The 21107-nt window shown below is 47.6% G+C and overlaps 4 protein-coding genes across 4 annotated transcripts in view; 2 read left to right on the top strand and 2 right to left on the bottom strand.

The window, feature by feature from the left end:
* Positions 1–175: 175 nt before the first annotated feature.
* On the bottom strand, positions 176–1214 carry LOC144107721 (zinc finger matrin-type protein 5). The gene is made up of 2 exons (XM_077640854.1): positions 844–1214; positions 176–634 (listed from the first exon to the last, which is right to left on the bottom strand). Exons 1-2 carry the CDS (start codon positions 988–990, stop codon positions 281–283), a joined length of 501 nt encoding a protein of 166 aa, XP_077496980.1. The 5' UTR covers positions 991–1214; the 3' UTR covers positions 176–280.
* A 3920-nt stretch (positions 1215–5134) lies between these two features.
* On the top strand, positions 5135–7749 carry LOC144107931 (homocysteine S-methyltransferase YbgG-like). The gene has a single exon (XM_077641169.1). The coding sequence runs from the start codon at positions 5148–5150 to the stop codon at positions 6105–6107; it is 960 nt and encodes a 319-aa protein (XP_077497295.1). The 5' UTR covers positions 5135–5147; the 3' UTR covers positions 6108–7749.
* A 704-nt stretch (positions 7750–8453) lies between these two features.
* On the top strand, positions 8454–9788 carry LOC144107930 (ribosome biogenesis protein NOP53). The gene has a single exon (XM_077641168.1). It carries the CDS (start codon positions 8471–8473, stop codon positions 9764–9766), a length of 1296 nt encoding a protein of 431 aa, XP_077497294.1. The 5' UTR covers positions 8454–8470; the 3' UTR covers positions 9767–9788.
* Positions 9789–12226: 2438 nt separating this feature from the next.
* The window catches only part of Mat89Ba (nucleolar protein 6 Mat89Ba), a 38039-nt gene continuing 29158 nt past the window's right edge, over positions 12227–21107 (bottom strand). Inside the window, exons 17-22 of the mRNA XM_077641019.1 lie at positions 20645–20797; positions 18087–18184; positions 17083–17297; positions 16396–16575; positions 15361–15462; positions 12227–12521 (exon numbers count right to left, since the gene is read on the bottom strand). Coding sequence (XP_077497145.1) covers positions 12381–12521; positions 15361–15462; positions 16396–16575; positions 17083–17297; positions 18087–18184; positions 20645–20797 — 889 coding nt within the window. The 3' untranslated portion in view covers positions 12227–12380. The remainder of the gene's footprint in view (positions 12522–15360; positions 15463–16395; positions 16576–17082; positions 17298–18086; positions 18185–20644; positions 20798–21107) is intronic.

Below are 21107 nucleotides of genomic sequence, written 5' to 3'. Positions count from 1 at the left end.
ATTTTGTTTCGCCGCCGGAATAAAACAACCCGAGAACTAATGGAAGCATATTTTATTCGTAAGAAACAGTCACAGTCAGCCTTCCTTGTTGCTTGACAGAACGGCTTACCCTCTTAAGAAATGTTCAATGATCATCTGAATTAAGGATCACCGTCTGCCTGAAAGATTCAACAAGAAATGCACGTTTTGACAGCCACTTCTCAGCATTATGCAGCAACAGTCAGATGTTCCGATGAATGCATTACATACAGCTGTTCTACCCTAGTACTAGTCGAGCAGTTCAGCCCCAGTGATTTGGCCTGCATGCCAACAAATCGTCAAGAGAAGGTGCACGCACAGAACCACAAGCATTTTTGTCCACAGCAGCACTACCTTCGGCAAGTATGAATTTGTATGCAAACGGCTCTGGTAGCCTTTCCTGGGCTTTCAGCCGCTTCCTAGCCCACTCCTGCACTGTCACGTCCGCTGGAAGAGGTGCGGAAATGATCTGCTTCGAAGCACGCTTTTCGGCTTCTGCGCGGGCTGCCAGCTCTGCTAACTCACTAGGACTCAGGTGCGAAAACTTGCACGTAGTGCCATAATCACAGCCTCCTGCTTGCTGAAATCGCCGGCACGGCTTCTTCGTCGACTCAACCTGCACCAAGAAAAACAATAAATGTCAAAATTAAATGCAATTTGAAAACCGAGAAAACGAGCACACTCTGCAGGCAGCGATAAAACGCACCCACGGAGCACACGGTTCGCGGAACCCTGCACCGTAGCTAACACGAAGGTGTCAAAGTAATCAAAATGTCATTACTTTCCACTGGCAATGCACCGTCATGCAAATAATGATTAACAAACCTTGAACACAGTTTCGGCATCGCGAAATGAGTCGTAGTGAAGCAGTTTCATTCGCGTGTGAAACACGCCATTCAAATGCTTTTTGCGGTTGCTCGCACTGTCAGGAAACGTCTTGTCACAGTAGTCACAATGGTAACGCTTGCCCATGTCTGACCAGCTAGAGGAGGCGCTGGACTGACTTGACGCTCGATTTCTGGGCGGGACCACAAAAGCAGCGGCTAGAACTCCCGAGACATGTGGTTCAGCAGGCAAACACCGATCATAACTGCTGGCAACTGCTACACTGTTGCAAATGGCCACACCGGTTATAACAGGGCTACTGTTTTACCCAACGTTCTAAGAACGGCGGCTTTACCGGCTACAAGCAGGAGCATTTTTTTTTTACCTACATTACTCTACACTACACTAGTGTACACTAGTGTAAACAATGAGGCATGATTTTATTTTTTGCCAGTGTAAATAATGTGTATCTAAGCTTATCTACACGAACACAATTCTTCTTTTACGCATAGCATAGCACAAGATTTTTTTCTACACAACTTTTTTTTTGGAGGTGTCAGAGTTCCTAAATACTACCTAGAGGGAGTAAGGTAACTTTTTTACCTACACTGGCTACACTAGTGTAGCGTTGTATTACCGGAGGTGTAGCTCTGGTGTAGACTAGCAGACGAAAAAAGAAGGCGGGCGTTTCAAACGCCCAACGCCAATTTCCGAAAGTAAACGCTGCAAGTGGTTGGAGCGCAGCTTCGCAAGTCTAAAATTTGGCCCCCTGGACGACGGCAGCATTGTAGCGGTGCACCCAAGCATTTTAGACGCACTTAATTGCTTTTACTGAGAGAAAAATAATTGAACTTGCAGCCTTTCTAGTCTCTTCCTGTCCCCTCACTTCTTTCATTTCATTTCTCCATTCTGCCTGCTATCCTATATTTCCGCTGCCCCAGGTCAGGTGCTTCAGTATCGATGGCAGATGCCGGGGCTAGCAAATATCTTTTCCTTCCTTTTTATTATTATTTTATTAAAAACCACTTAGTACTACTACTTTCTAAATCCTTGCATGCACTGTGGTTGTCACTGTAACGCAGGCCTCCAAACTTGCTCCATTCTAACTTATATTATCGTTAGTGTACATGGCGGAAGCCAAAAGTCACTGAAAACAAAGAGCACAGGGTTTCTTTTTATTTGTGGTGTTCATTAATGGTCACAAGGCAAATATTTAAAGACCAGCTAGCTGTAAATTAACTTGGTCTAGGCCAGACGGGCTCATTGTTTTATCGCGCTGATGATACAATGCAACAAAGTAGTAGACACACTGAAGTAAATAAAAAGACTACAAACTAACAACAAGCCCAACAACAAAGGGTGCTCTGCATGCAGGGCACAGCTGTGCGATTTTCCGAATGCTGCTGTTTATAAACGACGCCTGAGTGCACGTGCGCGCGCCAGCAGACAGCTCAAGGATGTTAAGGATGACAGTGACTGTATGCCGTTGGAAATTCGACGAAACCAGATCGCTGGCATTCACAGAAAATGCGAGCTGTGGAAAGGTCACAGGGCTGAATTTCACTTGCTGAAAAATAACGTTCAAACGCAGCCAAGGGACTGTCATTCACCCAAAAAGACACATCGTTTACCTCCCGCGCGGGCTACGCAAACTCGGGAGTTCCACGACTTTTTAACTATAGAGTTCACACGTTCACAACGCGATAGTATGAAGGACTAAGCTCGCATTCCGTATTCACCTCGGAAATGGTCAACAATTAACTCTTTCATGAAAAAACGTAGACGAAATAGACACACATATACGACAGGATGAATGCTGCACTCCCAGCCGATTTTTATTGAGAAACCCAAAGCTTAAGTACAGCGCTACTATCGCCATCTCATGGCAATCAACAGCATCGCGGCATTGGTTCAAAAATGTCATTTCATTATCAAGAAGGAGACAAGGAAGCGGTGCTGACACACTGACCTCCTGCTTTTCTGGTGTGATATGCCTCAAAAATTTCTCTTTCCATCCGATCCTTTCCATGCCCAAGAAATTTAGTTTTTCGATAAATGGGTTTACACAGTCCCGGCAGCGAGTAGCAAGATGACCAATCTTCCCTTCTTGCACCAGATAAGCAAATACGATGTAAACGTGCTCTTTTCCGCCCCAAAGCAAGCTATCTAAAATTTGTCCAATGGTATGGTTAAAAATAAAAGGCCGATTTGCACTATCAACCACCAACTCGGTTTCTACCGTTGCAAGGGAGCAATAATTACAATCTGGTGAAAGAAGGGAATAGTGGCCATCTTGCTATTCATTGCCGGGTGGTGGTGGTGAAAACTTTAATGGACACAGGGGAGTTAGGACGCGCAGGTTCTTGGTCCCCCGCACGGCCCCACTGCAGTCAAACGTTCATGTCCTGGAGGCTCATGACGCTGGCAGCCCGGCCTGTGGCGATGGCTTGTTTGGCCGGGTCCTCGGAGCGCAGTAAGGTCTCCCAAGTCTCCCCAAGGTAACGTGTTTTAGGCCCCGCGAGGGAGGATCCGCCGGGCAGAGGAAAAGGATATGATCGAGAGTGGCTTTTTTGGGGTGGTGGCAGAGGGTACAGGAGGGGTTTGTGTGGACTTGGTGATAGCGCGAGCGTATATAAGGGGAGGGTAAAGTGCGTGTTTGGAGCCGCCTCCAAAGTGTCTGGTGATAATTGCCAAGGAAGGGTGGAGTGGGGGTAGAATAATATAATGATGATGATAATAATAATTGGTTTTTGGGGAAATGAAATGGCGCAGTATCTGCGGACACCTGAACCGCGCCGTAAGGGATAAAAGAGGGAGTGCAAGAGGAAAGGGAGAAAGTGGTGCCGTAGTGGAGGAGCCCGGAATAATTTCGACCACCTGGGTATCTTTAACGTGCACTGACATCGCCAGGCCGTTTACTAGGCGCTAGGGGCATCATGGGTGCTCCATATGCGCAGAGTCACGCAAGTAAGGAGGAGGAGCAGGCCTGCACAGGCTCAACATGCTCGTGCCGGCCAGCGAAAAGGTACTCGAGCACAAAATATGAGTACGTAGACGGGACGACACTTGGCTGACAACAAACTTTATTCTTGAACACAATTTTCCAAGAGGCAACGTCGAAAGAAAATGACCTGAAAATACTGCACATCACAGGTAAGGGAACGTGCAGAATCTAACCAGTCAAAAGCATGATTGCTCATCTAAGAAAAACAGAAGGCTATATATTTCGTGATTTCTTTCGTAAATCCCACAGGTTTCCAGTAATTCACGTGCTTTCTTCCAGTAATTCCTTTACGTGCTTGCGGAAGAACGAACCTTGAAAGTAAATTGAATGAAACACTGTTTCTTTTGGCTCGTGAGGCACACAACGAGAACGTTCAGTTCGTATCGCGCAATGCTCCGAAAAGCCTCTCGTACCGGGTTTCCGAAAGAACACGCGCGCGGCACTGCTTAGCAGCCTCGACAGCGCGCGGTCTCAAGGATTTTGCACTCTAGCGTTGCTGAATCGCTCGCATCACTTGGCACTTTTGGATACCAGCAACAAGCGCGAACAACGCCGGTGCCTTCTATGGATGCTGTGCGGGATGCAACTTGAAATACCCGCGTTGTCTTTAGCTCTTACCAGGGAAGTTCAGTCAGAAACTTGCACGACTTGCTGCACGCCTCTTGTTTTCGGGCGTAGATGCTTTGTCTGAATCTCATGACATGCTTCTTTGCACACCCACCGTGGTGATAAAATACACACGCGCAACTGAGAAGAAATCTGTTATGATTTGCTTGCAATGCCTGTAAACGGACACGCAAGCGTTTCCTCGTGGTATCTCAAAAGGCACACATAAAAACTGGAAAAAAAAATATTTCATTCATTTGTCTGTACCAAAGTATTTATGAGCAAAAAATTGCGGTCAGAGGAAAATTACATATGAAGCTTTTGCATAAAACTATAGGCGCCCGTGTGCTGTGCGATGTCAGTGCACGTTAAAGATCCCCAGGTGGTCGAAATTATTCCGGAGCCCTCCACTACGGCACCTCTTCTTCCTTTCTTCTTTCACTCCCTCCTTTATCCCTTCCCTTACGGCGCGGTTCAGGTGTCCAACGATATATGAGACAGATACTGCGCCATTTCCTTTCCCCAAAAAACCAATTATTATTATTATTATTATTATTATTATTATTATTATTATTATTATTATTATTATTATTATTATTATTATTATTATTATTATTATTATAAAACTATAGTGCACTTTGCGTACAACTTTACGATCCAACACCCGCCATATCCGAGTGCGATCCATATCCATATGGTTCAACTAGCAAGGCGGCAGGTAGCGGCGCTTTCGGAAATGGTGCAGGTGCGTGTTTTAGACGGAAGCATGGGGTCGCAGTTAAGCGATCGGGGCGAGATGAAGCCGGGGGATCCCCTCTGGAGCGCCAGGGCGCTCGTTAACGGCATCTCGGTGATCGAGGACGTACACAGGAGCTACATAAACAGCGGCGCCGACGTCGTCACGACGTGCAGCTACCAGGCCAACGTGGACAACCTTCGAGCGCACCTGGGCGTCAGCGCTTCCGAGGCCGAGGGTTTGATTGCACGCAGCTGCCAGGCCGCCTTCGCCGCACGCGAGCACTGCAAACGGCCTGACGTGATGGTGGCAGGCTCCGTGGGGCCGTACGGCGCGGCGCAGGCCGATCTGTCGGAGTACACCGGTGCGTACGGCGACAGCAAGAGCGTCGAGGAGCTGGTGGAGTGGCACAGGCCCCGGGTTCGGTGCCTGCTCTCTGCAGGATGCGATGTGCTCGCCTTCGAAACGATACCGGCGGCTCGCGAGGCCGCGGCACTGGTGCGGCTTCTGCGAGAGTTTCCGGGGGCCCGAGCTTGGCTGAGCTTCAGCATTTCGCGCGACGAACCGCAGTGCACTGCCAAAGGAGAGCCACTGGCTGAAGCTGTGCGCGATTGTCTCAGCGCCGACGCTTCTGGGCAGGTTTTCGCCGTGGGCGTGAACTGCTGCCCTCCGCAGTCGGTGGAGGTCGCGTTGCGCTCCATAGGGTCGATCCGGGTTCCTTTTGTCGTTTACCCGAACAGTGGCGAGGTCTACACTCCGTCCGGATGGGTACCCGACAAATCAGAAACGTGCCGGCCTCTTTCCTCGTACGTCGCCGACTGGATCCATCTCGGTGCCGAGTGGGTGGGCGGTTGCTGCAGGACTGGGCCTAAACACATAGCTGACGTCGCCAAAGTCGTTAAGCTCGCGGCAGCGTGATGGGCCTTCTCCGCGCAGTTTTTGCAAGTCGCACGCACGCGATACCGCTTGCACCGTTATTCCAGTCAAACGCTAGAACGTAGTGATCTCATTGCGTTGTCTTTTAGAGTGCAGTGTTCAGTATGAATAAAAGCGCAGCAGCTGCGCCGGTTCTTTTTAGCTAGTTAGCACGAATTTTTGGCATCCTCGCATTGACTATGTGCCTTTCACACTCGGATAAAATTCTGAGAGTTTAAGTGAGCTGCAGTTAGCGAAACGAAAAATATTCTGGCACACGCCATCTCAACAAGACAGATCATGCTTCAGAATTGAGAAAGTGCTTAAGCATGGAGGAGATGTTAAGGCTGCAAGGAAAAAATTAGGCATATGAAAATTAACCCTGTAGCATGTGGTAGAAGAGTGAGATGGCTTTGTCCTTAACAATTCGGATAGAAGTAGAATGCTAGTTACAGCTTTGCAAAGAGTGCCAGCAATTGCTCCGTCCAAGTGCTACCTATGTCAAGAAATGGAGTGTCCACAGTGGAATATCATCTAAGTCGGTCAAAGAAAACTCGGCGCTCTTTAGCCAATTTGAGTTATCCGAAAAAATTGCATGCCTCAACACCGTGAAGTCCTAAATTACTGTGTCATACCAATTGCTGTGCTAATTAGAGCAGAAAGTTGGTAGAGTTGGTTTAGGTGCTTGTTCTAGGAGGTGCGAAGTATCTTACCCCTTATAGGCTGTGAATATATCATGCTTTTGTACTGAGTACATTGCACATCAACCTCAAGGATATCAGAATTATGAGAAAGTGCTAACAGTACTGATCCATTCATCATGAAGAGATATAGGCCAATTAGGTGACTGTCTTTGTACGAGACATTTACTAACAATGTCAGGGCAACGCTTGACTTCATTCAGGGTCGGTAATAAGAGTAGCTGGGGGCTAGCGACAGTGCACTAACTGAGGCCATAATGCACCCAACACAAGGTGACATGAGTTAGTTATAGCTAATAGACATGAAGGTTTAAAACATGAGTTTAGAACAGTCAGGATAAACTAGTGGCATTTCTCTGATCGGTGCAGGCTGTTTTCAGAGCGAATGCTCGACAGTAGATTACATTGGTGTTATCAGGCATATATTTGGTCCCTATATGTAACCTTCACGGATTCCAAAAATGCATTTTGTTCAATGGAGGCATCAGCAGTCATGCAGGAATGGTATAACCGAGGCATTGAAGAAGCCCATATAAAGATTCCGGAAAGTATATCTGACTCTATGGCAGCAATCATTTTCCACACTGGAAATGGGGAAGTGCTGGTCAGAAAACGTGTCAAGGAGGTAGACACAGTCTATCACGAAGCAGCATCCTGGCTTGTCCTGTCATCATGGCTACACTTAGATGCCAGCGTAACATAATGTTGCAGCATTCTCTGGTTACTCTCAACTAAAGTGAAAAGTTTCTCATTCTGTGTTTTTTCTCTTTCTCCTAGCTGTTGATGCAACTGGATGTCAAAATAGCGACCATAAAGAGAAGGATTGAATACATTCTAAGTACTTTGGCTGAACACTGCTCGGCCTAATAGTTGGCATATTCAAAAACAATATGTTGCTATTATTGGGTGTTTGGATTAAACTTACTTTACTATTCATAAAGCAATTGCTTTGTACGTTTCATGGTTTAAAATCACCAGTGAATTGCAAAACTATCACTTAAAAGCTGGATACAACTCTTGTGTATGTATTATCGACTGCAATAAAAGTTGTATTTGCTTATTTCACGCTTAACAAAACTTGTATGTTTGCTGCCACAGCCGCAACCAAGGCAGACAACTGGATATTCCTTAAAACATGGGAACCAGTTGCTTCTCATTAATTTCGTTTGTGTGTTTATTCTTTTAGCTTAGGGTCTCATTTCGAAGGTATGTTCGAGAGCCTCGTGCGCGTGCATTCCTTGCGCATCAGGGAACCGGCAAGCAGAGAAACTGTTTTTAGCGACGAGCTACTGAGGGCCAGACGGGCAGCGAGCGATACAGAGTAACGTGTTCAGGAATTGGCCAGAAAGAGCATTTCGTGGGTCACGGAATGGAGTGTGAAAGAGAGAAAGGTGGCTGCGTGTCTGCTCAGGTTAGGCAAAAGCGAAACCAAGAGTGATAAACCAAACAAAGTGATGAGGTGTCTGATGTTAATGTGACGCAAAATTAGCTTGCAACCATATGTTTTTTCTAGGAAAGAAATTACACAATATAAAGCGCATCAACTTTGCAGATTTTTTTGCCAGTTATCAATTGTAGCCGTCAACACATCTTATGCCAGCAACGCTGGAACCAACTAGTCAAATCCAGCACGTATTCAAGCCAAGTTTGTTCTTTACGTCAAAAATGGCAGCGACCACGAGACGTAAGCGTCTCGGCGTGAGCAAAAACCGCAAGAAAGCGTGGATCAAGCACAGCGACGTGAACGATGTCGAGGAGTTCCTCGAAGAGCAGAGGCTCGACGAGCGCATGGGCGGTCCGGTTTCCAGCAAGCCGGACGAGGAGCTGTTCTTCGTCGACAAGTTGCCCGCCGCGCCGAAGACTCCGGCCGCCGAGAATAAGAAGCTACGCCGGAACCGCAAGTTGGCATGCTTCCGCAACCTCGAGCCGAGTTCGAAAGTGAAGGCGCCGGTTCAGCCGCGCCGGGTGCGAGACCCAGACGCCCGCAAGCCCGCTGAAGTTCGCGAGACGCAGCGACAGCGCTTGGGTCAGCGACTCGCAAAAGCCGCCGTCGATCGACTGCGCAGCGTGGCCCGTAAGGCCAAGCAGTCAACGAGCAGGTTCGACTTTGCGGGTCTACATGACCTCTGGGGTGACGACGACGGCGCGTCGCCCGCCACAGGCGTTCGTGTTCCGGAGCACCGTCACCAGAAGCCTTCGCTGCTTCCCGCCGTGGAGCCGCCGCACCCGGGAACGTCTTACAACCCGTCTCACGCCGACCACCAAGACCTGCTTCGGCGAGCGGTGGAGGTCGAACAACGAAGGCTGCGTGAGGAACGCCGCCTCGACCGACGGTTAGCGGTGCCGGACAAGCGCCATTGGCCCACAGAGAAGGACAGGCTCGCCGAGATGTCCCAGGGCCTCTACGACCAGGACGACGATGACGACAGCGGCGTCGAGGAAGAGGACGGCGAAAGCGTGGCAGACGTCTTGCCCACGGCGTCGTCCCATGCTGCTCCTAAGACCCGGCAGCAGAGGCGTCGCGCCGCCGAGCAGAAGCGGCTGCGCCGCGAAGCCCAGGAGCGCAAGAAGGCCCGCGCCCTCGCCAACGATGTGTACCGCATTCGGACGTTCAAGGCGGATCTGCGGCGGCAGGCCGAGGCGTCGGAGGCGCGCCAGGCCCGCAGGCGGCAGCGTGAGGTTGACAAGCTCTACGGTGCCCGGAGGCTGAGCGCCTGGAAGTACGAGGAGCCGGAGCTGCCGGTCAAGCTGTCGGACGAACTGCGGGAGTCGCTGCGCGAGCTGCGGCCCGAGATAAACGTGCTCGAGGACCGGTTCAAGAGCCTCCAGCGCCGGAACGTGATCGAGACGCGGCGCCAGCAGAAGAAGGTGGTCAAACACAAGCCCAAGAAGGCCGTCAAGCGTTCCCACCGAATATTCGCCGAAGAGGACGAGAAAAAGTGGAAGAAAGAGCTCCAATAAAAGCCAACGGTGCGATGATGAATGGCAGTGATTTGTGGCTTCAACCCTTGTGGTGGGTGCATGCATGGTATGTATCTAACTGCTAGGAGAAAAGTAGTCTAGAATTTCAAGGAAAAGAAAGAGAATAAGGAAAAAGCGGATTGGGGAGCTATCTTTGCGGCGCATAAAATGGTAGAGGTCGATGCCATCGTCAACTCGACTTCACCAGAGAGCCTCAGCACTGAATCAGTTCCCACTGCTGCAGAAGCCTCTCCTTGGTAGATTCAAGTACCAATGGTCACCCATATGGCTGCTGTTGTGTTGGGAGTTGTTGCAGTTTACTGAATGCACTTGCAAAAAGCATGTTTGCAAAGAAGGGAGGTGCTAGCCTGAAATAGCAGTGGCACTGCTTTTCATGAGTCTTCTGTCAGTGCGGTAGTGGCATATAGCCTGTGTAAGCGAGGCTCCTGAAATGCCTTTTGATGAAGACAACAGGAAGTGGTTCCTCTCACATGACCTCATACATCTAGAGTCATATTTAATTGTGTGGTGACATAGTACGTAGTTACGCAAAGGAATAAATGAATGAATACAGAAGAGAGAGGAAGCAGATGTGAAGAGGAATGATTGAAAGAAGAGAGGCATGGTGCAAAACCACGTCTGTTAGACGAGAGCAACAGATGCCGCAGGTGTAGATGAAATTCGAGCGATGGCATTGCTGGTTGACCTCAATGTGGTGGCAGTATTCCACACTACATTCGCACAAAAATTTTGAGCAACCGTTCGTCGTACAGCATTCCAGGTGGCGTCGGCATTTCTCTTTGCATATAGCTTACATGCTTCAGTCAAGTTGGAGGCTAGCTTGCGACAGGGATTTAGACCGATGACATATGCACCTTCAATTGCATGCTTTGTGAGACTTTACCCTTTCTTTTAAGGCGTGGTTGAGGCGTCCACCAAAATGTGAGAGTTACTACACCCTTTCTTCAAAAAATAATTTTCATATTAAAATTGTGATGCACGGGTTCATGTCCTAGTATGCTGAAACCGGAAATTTCCAAAGTGGTGTAGTCAAATGCAGCAGCAGCAAAAAACAATTCTTTCGCATTTCTCCACTGAAGCAGAGTTCAGTGCTCTTGTAATTTTTTCTTCAGGTTCCCAGATAACGATTCCCACGCTGTGCTAATGTACGAGCAGGCCATTCCAACGGGGAAAAAGAAGTGAAACGCAGCTGCTTCCTTGCAGAGTCTATGGAGGCTTGTGGGTGGGGGGGAGGTGTGTGGCAAAGAATTTGAGAACTACAGCGATGCACTTAAATATAAGTTGGCCGTGTCTACAGAATGCAGCACGAAGATTAGGAATGCTGTGACAGTCAGGCACAGTGCAATAGCGGAAGGAGGCGAAGCATCCAGAAACGTGGAAGAGATTCTGGTTAGTTCCGCCATTACCATCGACAGACCAGACGCGTTGTGAAGTTTCTTCTGTGCCAAGGACAACGCAAATGCTGTCTGAATTCTGCAAGCACTAGAAAAAGAGCGGATCCAACCTTATGCTAAGAAATTCCAGTCCACATTTTTTTTTTCAATTGGGCGGTTTGAATTATACGTTTTCCCGAATAATACGTCCCTGTCCCTTCACATTTAAAAAAAAATCATATAAAGAGGCTATACTGTACTTGCAACCAGCAACACAGCCTACATACTAAAGCTGGGTGACATTAAAGGTGAACTATAGGGAGGTGTGTCCACCTTTGTGGAGCAGAACAGCAGGAATGGACAAACAGCACCTCGGCTTCTCCACACATACCAGGAAGCTCTTTCTGATTTCACAATACATATTAAAGCCCCTCCACGTTTTCTGCCGACCAGGTTAAGTGGCCTCTACCTCCCGTTTCCCACGGCCCTTCCTCCTCACGCAGCTTTCCGACTTCCGGTCTTGAACGGAAGGAAGCGCTGCCATTTTGTTGCTCGGTTCTCGAGGCGAGTCTGTGGCTGCGTTGCATTGGTGCTGTTTTCATCCATCGCCGTATTGCTGTTTGGGTGCTATTTTCTCAAACAGTATTGGAAAAGCATATCACGCTAGTGGTTTGTGTCCGCATGCGATGATTACACCGTGTGAAAAGCGTTGAAATTTCTGAGCGTTCAAGTCAAGAAGTTGACCGATGCCAAGAGACGGGGATCGGAGCTGCTGCTTGTTGATGCCGTGGTGCGCCTTTGCACCTCGTTGATAACATCGACACTCTCGAATTATGTGCTTGCATTAGAGACCTGCATTCGGTAGATCAACATCTCGGCAAAACAATGTGCGTGACCGTGATTAACCTGTGCGACCTCCATGCGAGCAAATACAAAATGGACGCCGACCTCCGGCGGAAAATGGAACCACAACAGCCATATGCGGATACGGAAGGAAGGCTGCGGCGCACTTCAAAGTTTCGCGTTGCTTAAAAAAAGCGCCAGCGACAATAGAGGGGCTTTACACAATATCAGACCCAGTGTTTTAATAAAGATGTCTTCTCACATCATGTGGACATATGATGGTGCAGCACCAACATTTCAAACACTGCCACATCATGCTGTTTATTTACAAGTTTTTTTTTTAATTTAAAATCAGAGTCCTGTGCACATAGCACCATCTAGATGGTCCACTTGCTGGTCCTGGCCTCAACAGATGCCACTAGGCCGTTTCCGAGAATGCTGAAGTCTTCTACGATGGCCTCCACGTTGGGCACCATCATGTCCTTGCCCTTGAGCAAGTAGCCTCCCATGTGGGACACCTGCACCAATCGAGATCTTGCATTCAGTTGCTGGCAGCAAAGTACCATTAACAGCCACACACAGCACGGGCAATGTTTTGCCAGAGTTTTACATAGTACACTTGCAACTCACATATGCACAAATACAGCTATGAGGACAGTGATCAGAGATACACACTCACCCATTAACATTTAAAATACTGCATTTACTTGACTGTAACGCGCACCTGCTTTTCATGGTCAGAAAGAAAAATTAGGAGGACACTTAAGCTTTGCCTTAAAGGAGTATAGACACCTAAATTTTGGGTGTGTATTTTCTTGTTTGCAAGGATGCGTAAGGAATTGTTATACATGTGCCACCACCCGGTATTCTCCCACGACCGCTAAATAATTTAAAATCGAATTTCTCGTGCGGTTTCGGTTTCAACAGCCAAATGGGGACCGTGACGTCAATGTGTGCTTACAGGTCACGTGAGCCATGAAAAAACTGCAATATAATCGCTGCTTTTGCATTTGTTGTAATTCCGGCTCTTGAGGAAGGCTGGCTTCGGCACTGCAGTAAATTAAAACGATGAAGCAGCGATTATACGGACATTTTGTCATGCCTTAAGCGACACAAAAGCACTCTTTGACCATCACAGCCATCATTCGGCTGTTGAAACCGAAGCCAAAACAGCACGACAGAAAAAATTCAATTATAAATTATTTAGCGGTCGTAGGCGAATATCACATGGGGATTCATGCACAGTAGTGTCTTCTGCATCATTGTAGAGAAGAAAACATGCCACCAAAATTAGGAGTCTATACTCCTTTAAGAGTAAAGGCGATGGCGGCTTCCTAAATCACAAGTATCAATTACCAATCATAAAGCACATTTAATTAGCAAGTACCAATCTCAGTTATCTATCATTAATCACCAGTTACCAAATCTACAATCACATTACCAATCTGCAATGGTCATTGATTACAATAACTGACAACATTACCAATCACCAGCTAGCTTACACTGCACGATATACTACACCATTACATACTCATACACGTACATACCATTTGTTTCAGTACAATGAAGCACCATAACGCCGCCTTTTCATTCTGTGCAATTATAATTATATTATATATTTATATTTGGTTCTATTTGTTTTATAACCTTAACATCAGTACACATCTCAAACACTCGCTACTAAGTCATACATACCACAACGCATTCACCAGGTGCCCCTCTAACACGCTTGAACCAACGACTCTTCGTGGCCTATGCATTGCGTGCCCACCCGCCCGCCTGGCATGCAGAGGGCCGGTGTTCGAACCCCAATGCCGGCTAATTTCTTATAGTGAGTTACTTCTATATCCTGAAATACCCCCATTAGAGGAACCTCCTCACCAATTTTGGCTTCATTTGGACCCTCCCCCAATCCATTAGCTTTATATGAAACTTCTGGGATTTTTTCTGCCTGATGTAGGATGACAGGAGACACCGTTTTCAGCAGGATGAGCTCCTTACACGGTTGTGCAAAAAGTGCAATGTCTTCCACTCCAAGAGGAGGTCTACGTCCAACCGCCCTTTTTCAATGGCACGCACAACGGTACTGCTTGGGAACACTACACCTTTTGGGAGTGTCTTGCGCTTGAAAACTAACAATGGAAGCAGTTCGTGCCCATTCACAGTGCAGCAAAGTATTATGGTTACTCTCGCCTTTTCTTGACCAGTGGATAAAACGTGCACTTGTTTTGCCCCCTTCATTTCCACTGTTGTGGTGGCAGGCGCGTCGAAGCAGAGCGGCTCGGGATGTTAATGCTTAAAGGCATCAAGCTTTTAACACTCTACTGGCAATTTCTGGCAGATGCCTGTTCACTTCCGAAGCAAAAATCCATGACTTTATTAAAAGTCCATTTTCCACCACCTGCTGGCTTTGAACTACATCCATGTTAAGCCCTTCTGCATCACCAAATGCACAGTCCCCACTTTCAAGAATCCCATAGTCGCAATTCTGTGATCTGTTTGCTGTTGTTGCATGATGTCAGCAAGCTCTTCTATTTCTGGAACCTGGCCTTTCTTCGGCCAACTGAAACCCTTTTCGGCCGACTTGCTGGAGAAAATCCTATCTTGTTGCTTCTGTCAATCATGCACACAAGTTTCAGGAACACCAAACGTGCAGAGGTAGTCCTAATGTCATTTGCCTCACCAAGCCGCCATTTTATAATGCCGATGACAATAGGGTACTGCTGGCGTAGTTTCATTTTCATACTTGATTCCAACGCACAAGTCATTTTCACTTTTAGATGATTTTTTTATAACGGAGAAAAGGATGCACATTAGTATCAAGTAAATAAATTAATATATCTCGTACTCTCGATCTCGTACTCTATGCACGGTGCCTCAAACAAACACCAAGCTCATCTGCCCAAGCCACCAGAAGATGAAAATGGAAGACGGCAACACCAGTGGGAAAAAGTCAAGCAGAGCCCGTTACCATGCCAGTGAAGAAGCTGGGCACGGTGGCAACGTTACACACCGGTCAACAATGACAGGTCTCTTTCACTGTTAGCGGGCCAACAAGTTCGCTGGGGCTAGAAATAAGCCACGATAAAGAAAACAATATAGTCTGTTAGGCCTCCATCTTACACCTTTTCATGACTACCAATAAAGCAATGTGCTAGGGTGGAAAGCAGAGCAAATCTGCAATCGGAATAGACCATTTTAGGCACTCGCCCTGTCCCATCCGTATACATTCTTGCATTTTTCTTTCCTACACAATGAGCTGTATTCAGTGTTATGTGTCAAGGCTCGTTTTGCAAGTGGTGCCACCTATCTGACCTTTTCTCACTTGTTTCTGCACACATCAAAACCCAGTCTCACCTTCAGTGGCTGGGGCACAAAGGCATTTGGCTTCCACAGAACGGCCACCAGGTTGCCTCCGTAGCGGTCGTAGAAGAACAGGGCCAGCTCTCCGTATGCACTCTGCAGAAGGTGCAATGCTTTCTCGCTACATATGCACGCAACATGAAGCTGCCGCTTTCACATGCATAGGAAAAGTCACAGCTCAAGCTGGAGAAAAATGAAAAGCATTAACAGTTTCAGGCGGTACTTGTCATTTCTGCAAAACACCCATCAACACAGTCTGCATAGGCCTAAAGAAAGCATGATGGTATGTTTTCAAATGCGAAACACCAACTGTTAATTTTCCACAGACGTACATACATGCAACTGCGTAAAAACATCACTTTGGTTCTGATGTCGTGACAAGGTTCTCTCGCAAGTGAAGGAAACGGGCACTCAAAGGATCATGAAATCACCATTCTTTTTGCAGAGACAGATAACTCGAGAAGCCCAGGAAAAATTATCCATAAGCTGTGAGTTTGTCATGCACACAATGTGAACATTGTGTCTGAAACAGTTTGACAGCCGTGTGGAGAATATGACAAAAAGGAATTCATAATCTGTCAAATATAGCGCCAACACAATGTGACTAAAGTGCATGGGTACCACAAATTCAAAGGTGGTACTCCCTCAGATGCTCCATCTTTAACACACAGAGTATGGCACCCTTGCAAGGCATTAGATGTGTGGTCATATGCAAGCTAACCTCCATACTGCAACATATTGTAAAATTGTGCAAGGCGTGCAAAATGCTTCTAGTAAGAGCACACCCTCAGTGGTGTGACCACATTCACTTACGGGCAATAGAATAGGGCGCAAGAGTGCCAGTTGCAGGTGCACCTTCTTATTAAGCCATATCATGAAAGATCACGTGGACGAATGAACCACGTGAGAGAGTGCTTTACTAAAGAGGTTAAACAGGCAAGACGAAGTGCTGGTGCTGAAATTCCACACATTCATAATTTCACAAAGAATTTGGAGTGAGGGTATTTGGTGACGAGTGAAGGCACGCACCTCAAGAGCCTTCACATACTTGGCGACGACGTCAAAGCCAACAACGGGAAGCATGTTGCTCTTCAACGGCCTCAGGCCAGTTGCGACAGTGCAGTCCACAGCTGTGTGTGCAGTGGGCACTCGCCTCTCGTCCAGGTGAATGATCACGTCGTATGGGCCAAGAGGAGGCCGGAATATTTGCTGCAGACACAGAGAGTCCCACACACGAGCACGCATTTGAGGAAACAACATATGAAAAATTAGACACGAACGACAGATTTATACAAGCAAGAGAGATCTTACAACAAAAAAAAAAAAAAATGAAAGAAATAACCACCCCACACAGCCAGGTGTGTTCCGCGGAAGTGGAGGAAGATACGGTTTGAATGAAGAAAAAGTGGTGTTCACCCAAGACAAAATACAATGTATTTCACTCTATCAGACACCTTTCCAAGTTTATGATGGGAATTGGAGCTTCTCAGTTGCTGCTTTGCGTATCAGCCTTATAAAAGTGAAACGACGAAGCTAATGCAGTTAATGCTTGCATTAGTCAGCACAAGGAGCGTAAAGCTCTTTGAAGCTCGCTGAAAATGAGCTCAAAGTGAAAAAAATTGCCCCATGTAAGTCAATTGGTTAGAATGTGAGACAGGAATCGCTGATGACAACCTCCAAGTCCTGTGTTGCTGCACAGGCCCTTCCTCGACTCACCCGGATGTCGGCCTCGGTAGGGCACATGATTTGTCCCTCCAGGACCCGAAGCGACTCTCTAGCCAAAGCCGTGAGGCGCTGCAGGATCTGGCCCGTTGGAAAGTGCCGTGTCCAGTGTGACACATGCCGCCCGTCCAGCGGAGTCGCAATGAACATTGGGGGCAGCGTTGACCTCTGGTTGACAAAGGTAGAGTGCAGCTCTGCCACCTGCTCCTCTGCAAACCACCACAAAAGACAAGCGAGCAATAAACTGCCATCAGGACGAAGCTCGTTAATGCAAATATATTCACATTAGGCCCTATCTCCAAGTTCTTCAATCCTACCAGTTAAAAAGCTCCAATTCAAAACCTGACCATGACCAGCAGCCTGTTCCCGGATGTAAACAAACGGAGCGCCATCTGTGAGTCGGGTAGTCAGTTATCTGTGGCAGCCTGCAGCTTGAATTTCTCTGCTATCCCTGTGTTCTCAGCTGTGCAGAGCAGTTCATTTGAAGCCTGTAGATGGTGTGACGGTCTGCTGACCTCCATGTTTTGGAACAATCAATGCAGCTAATTTTAATGCACAGGTTCTGCAGGGAGTTCCACAATCGATGCCTCTCTAATTACCTTAATTTCTTCACCACCTGTTACTGCAGTGCGTTTATTATCACCTTTAAGTTGCTGCACACAAATCGGTCAACTGTGCCCATCCAGTGCACTACCATAGATAAACTTACAATTCCAAAGGCATTCAAGTCGGAGCACTGTTGATTACAAATTTTGGCAAAATGCTTTAGAAGGAATCAGCAAAAAGATCCTTTGCCCGCAATAACACGGCAACAACGTGACACACTTTCAGCAAAGTTTCCACATTCTAAAAGGCAACTGCTGGACACATATTACATATTACAAGGTGGTCACCAGTGAGTATGGAACGAAGATAATTTTCTCGCCCGTGGAGCAGTTCGCCAAACCACTTCACGACCATACACACTGTAAAGCTTCACTGTGTGGGCCTCAACTCACTTGTGAACTTGTCTGCCAGGTTAAGAATCAGGGGCTGCCTAGCCCAATCGTAGTTTGCCAGCAGGGCAAGGAACCGCTGGAAGCCCAGTCTTGGGGAGCTGTGAAGAACCACATAGTGCACCAGACATTAAGCAGCTGAATCTTCTACTCACAAAGGAAATAATACAGTCAAGCCCGCTTATAACAAACATGAGCGTTACGCGACGTCCGTTCGTTATATACCGATTTTCGTAGTAAGTGGACCACAGCTTTAACGACAGTTCCTTGTCAAAACACAAAATTTTTTCTTCGTGTAAAAGTCCGTGATGGACGTCTGTTTTTGCAGCGCAGATCCGATGAGGGCGGTTTCCAGTTTATTTAAAGCAGAAGCGTACTTTTCGCTGAGGCCCTTGGCATAGACACATTGTCCGAGGCTCTCTATGTAGCCCTGCGCTACAGGCGCACTTATGGGTGCTGGCTCTGAAGTTTCATCCTCATCTGATTCTTCTGCGTCACTCTCGTCCCGCACTTCAGAAACGATGTCCTCGACCATGCACGGTTCCGCGGTGTCGGCGTCGTCAGTGACAGAAATAAAATCATTCCAACCAATGTCATGACCCCCCCCCCATGTCAGAGCCGACGACGTGCTGCCACAAATCGCCGCTGGGCTGGTCATCTTCGGAAGCATCAGGCTCGGCATCAGACACAGTGTTGACGAAGCTGGCCTTGCGGAAGCAGTTCCGCACGCAAGTTGCCGTCACCTCCGCCCAGGCCACTTTCATCATCTCTACCGCTGAATGCAATGGAAATGGGCACGGTGTTCCTGTCTGCCATCCCGAATTACAACCAGGGCCCGAGAATTGAACGAAGCCAACGAAACGTCCGCACCGCAACAAGAGTGACAAAAGCGCGCGATGGGGTAGACGTGCAACATACACAAGCGGCAATCAAGCTACAGATACAGATGCACAGCGCCAGCGGAGAAGCCAATGAGCATTGGCGCAGCCACCTCTTGGCTCCCACGGAAGGTCTGCATCACCGAGCGTGGTCTCCGCAATCAGCACCGGCGGCAGCGCGGTTGATCGCGGAGGCCACGCATGGATTTGCAAGAGAGTGAGCAGAGGCAAGCGCAGTTCCGAGGAGGGGCGGGAAGGCGATCTTGGAAGTTACACAATATGGGCGCACGCCGCACATGCCAACCCTTGTGGGCAGCACGTCAGTAGGGAAAGGGTAGCTCGCTTGAGAGGGGCACGAAACGGGGCGGGCAGTTTGCCTGCGATAAGGCTTGGGAAAACATACCATGCGCCAGGCGTGCAAAGGGATCGAAGGCAGGTTATCTCGCATCACAGCGGCTGGTTTACACCGTTCATTTGCTGTAACCGATCGGCAGGGCTTAATGACGTTCGTTATATGCGTGATTTTGTGCCACTGAAATAATGTATATTTTGACGGTAGCGCAGGTCTCGTTAGTTATAAGCGAAAGTTCGTTTTAAGTGGGGCCGTTATATGTGGGCTCGACTGTACACCGAAGTCAGTTAATTCGAAATCCAAGCTAATTCAACAATTTTTGGCGACCTCAAAATCCACCCGGCAAATTTCACAGTATAATGTTAGCAGCTAGTGCACTGCAAACTGAATAGTTAAGTTTAATAATTAATTGACTGTTTGCAGCCTCCAAGGCTTCCAACACACAAAGGCAAACGCTGCGCCAGTTCCGTCATTCAGTTACATCAAGGGAGATGCACAAAAGTGATCTGCTAGTGTTGAAACTGGTGCGACTGATATTCTGGCGGTGAGCAATGACAGCGACAACAACCACCCCACCCAAGCTCGTGTTATAGCTTGGACAACTACAGCTTTGCTCAGTGCAATGGCGGTGCCTTCAAAGATCTGCGTCCGATTTAATGCATTTAATGCTTGCTTTCTTCATTTCATTTCCATTTGGATGATTCGAAAGCTCAATTAATTCCAATGTTTCCTATAGTGGCAGTCCAACAAACTTTAAATTAACGAGCTTCTACTGCATGATGATCAATTGTAACGACCCCCCCCCCCCCCCCAGGAAATGGAAAACAACGCACTAGCAGATTACCACTTGACCAGCTCTCACAGTGCAATATGAAAAATACAGGGTCAGCATGTGCCCCACAGATCGGCAACAGAAGCTTTGATCATTAGAACTGCTAGCAGTGCACCGGTGCCTCTGTTCTACAGGAACTAATTAAGACCAATGCGAATGGCATGATTCTGCTCTTAATTCAGATAAAAAAAAAGAAAACAAGGGGAATAATGTGTTGTTGGCGTTTTTTTGAACTGTTTATTTACATTACCACTTGTATAACGATTAATCCATCACCTGCACTTTCCGACCAGTGTATATGTGACAGGGCCCTCGTCATGCAGAGGGACCTGCCTTTTTCCCTGTTATCCAAGACCAATTATCTCTGAAACAATGATCCAAATAAAAGAAAGAAGGCAGGATGACAAGCAGCAGCAGAACTCCTGCACTGTCTGACGGGCTCAAAGAGCAGTGCATACCACAAAGTGACTGGCGTGGGCTTGAAACAGTCTCGACTTACTTGGGCACCACGTATGGGGCAGGAGACACGTAGACAGCAGCTGCAAGCAGTTCGACGCATTCCTCCGTCAGGTGATTGCTCAGCAGCTGCGACGCCACCCAGCGCTTGGCGAGTCGGCACGTTGCGCTAAACGTGCTGTGCTGCTGCTGCAGCCTGCGAGGCCGTTATGAAAATAATGGAAAAAAAAAGGAAAGAAATTCAATGGCATGTGGATATTTGAATATGCGAAGTTATGGTGTACTACGCACCTGATAAATGCAATGTCAAAGTCAGAGTGAAACTGATAAGTGAATCGTAATCTCTCAACCACAAGCTACGTCCTGCAGTTTGAAACGTGGTTGACACACAACTTCTGTGAAACATTCTCTTCAACGTTCTTCGATGTTAGAATCAACGAGACTCCAATGAACAAACAAAAGAATAGTTTGGCTATCTGCGGCAGAGTGAGGTAAAAGGAGTCAGG

The sequence above is a fragment of the Amblyomma americanum genome, chromosome 10 (genome assembly GCF_052857255.1).
Source record: "Amblyomma americanum isolate KBUSLIRL-KWMA chromosome 10, ASM5285725v1, whole genome shotgun sequence".
Taxonomy (NCBI): Eukaryota; Metazoa; Arthropoda; class Arachnida; order Ixodida; family Ixodidae; genus Amblyomma; species Amblyomma americanum.
Note: the sequence above shows the minus strand (reverse complement) of the source record. Positions and strands in the feature narration are given on the sequence as shown.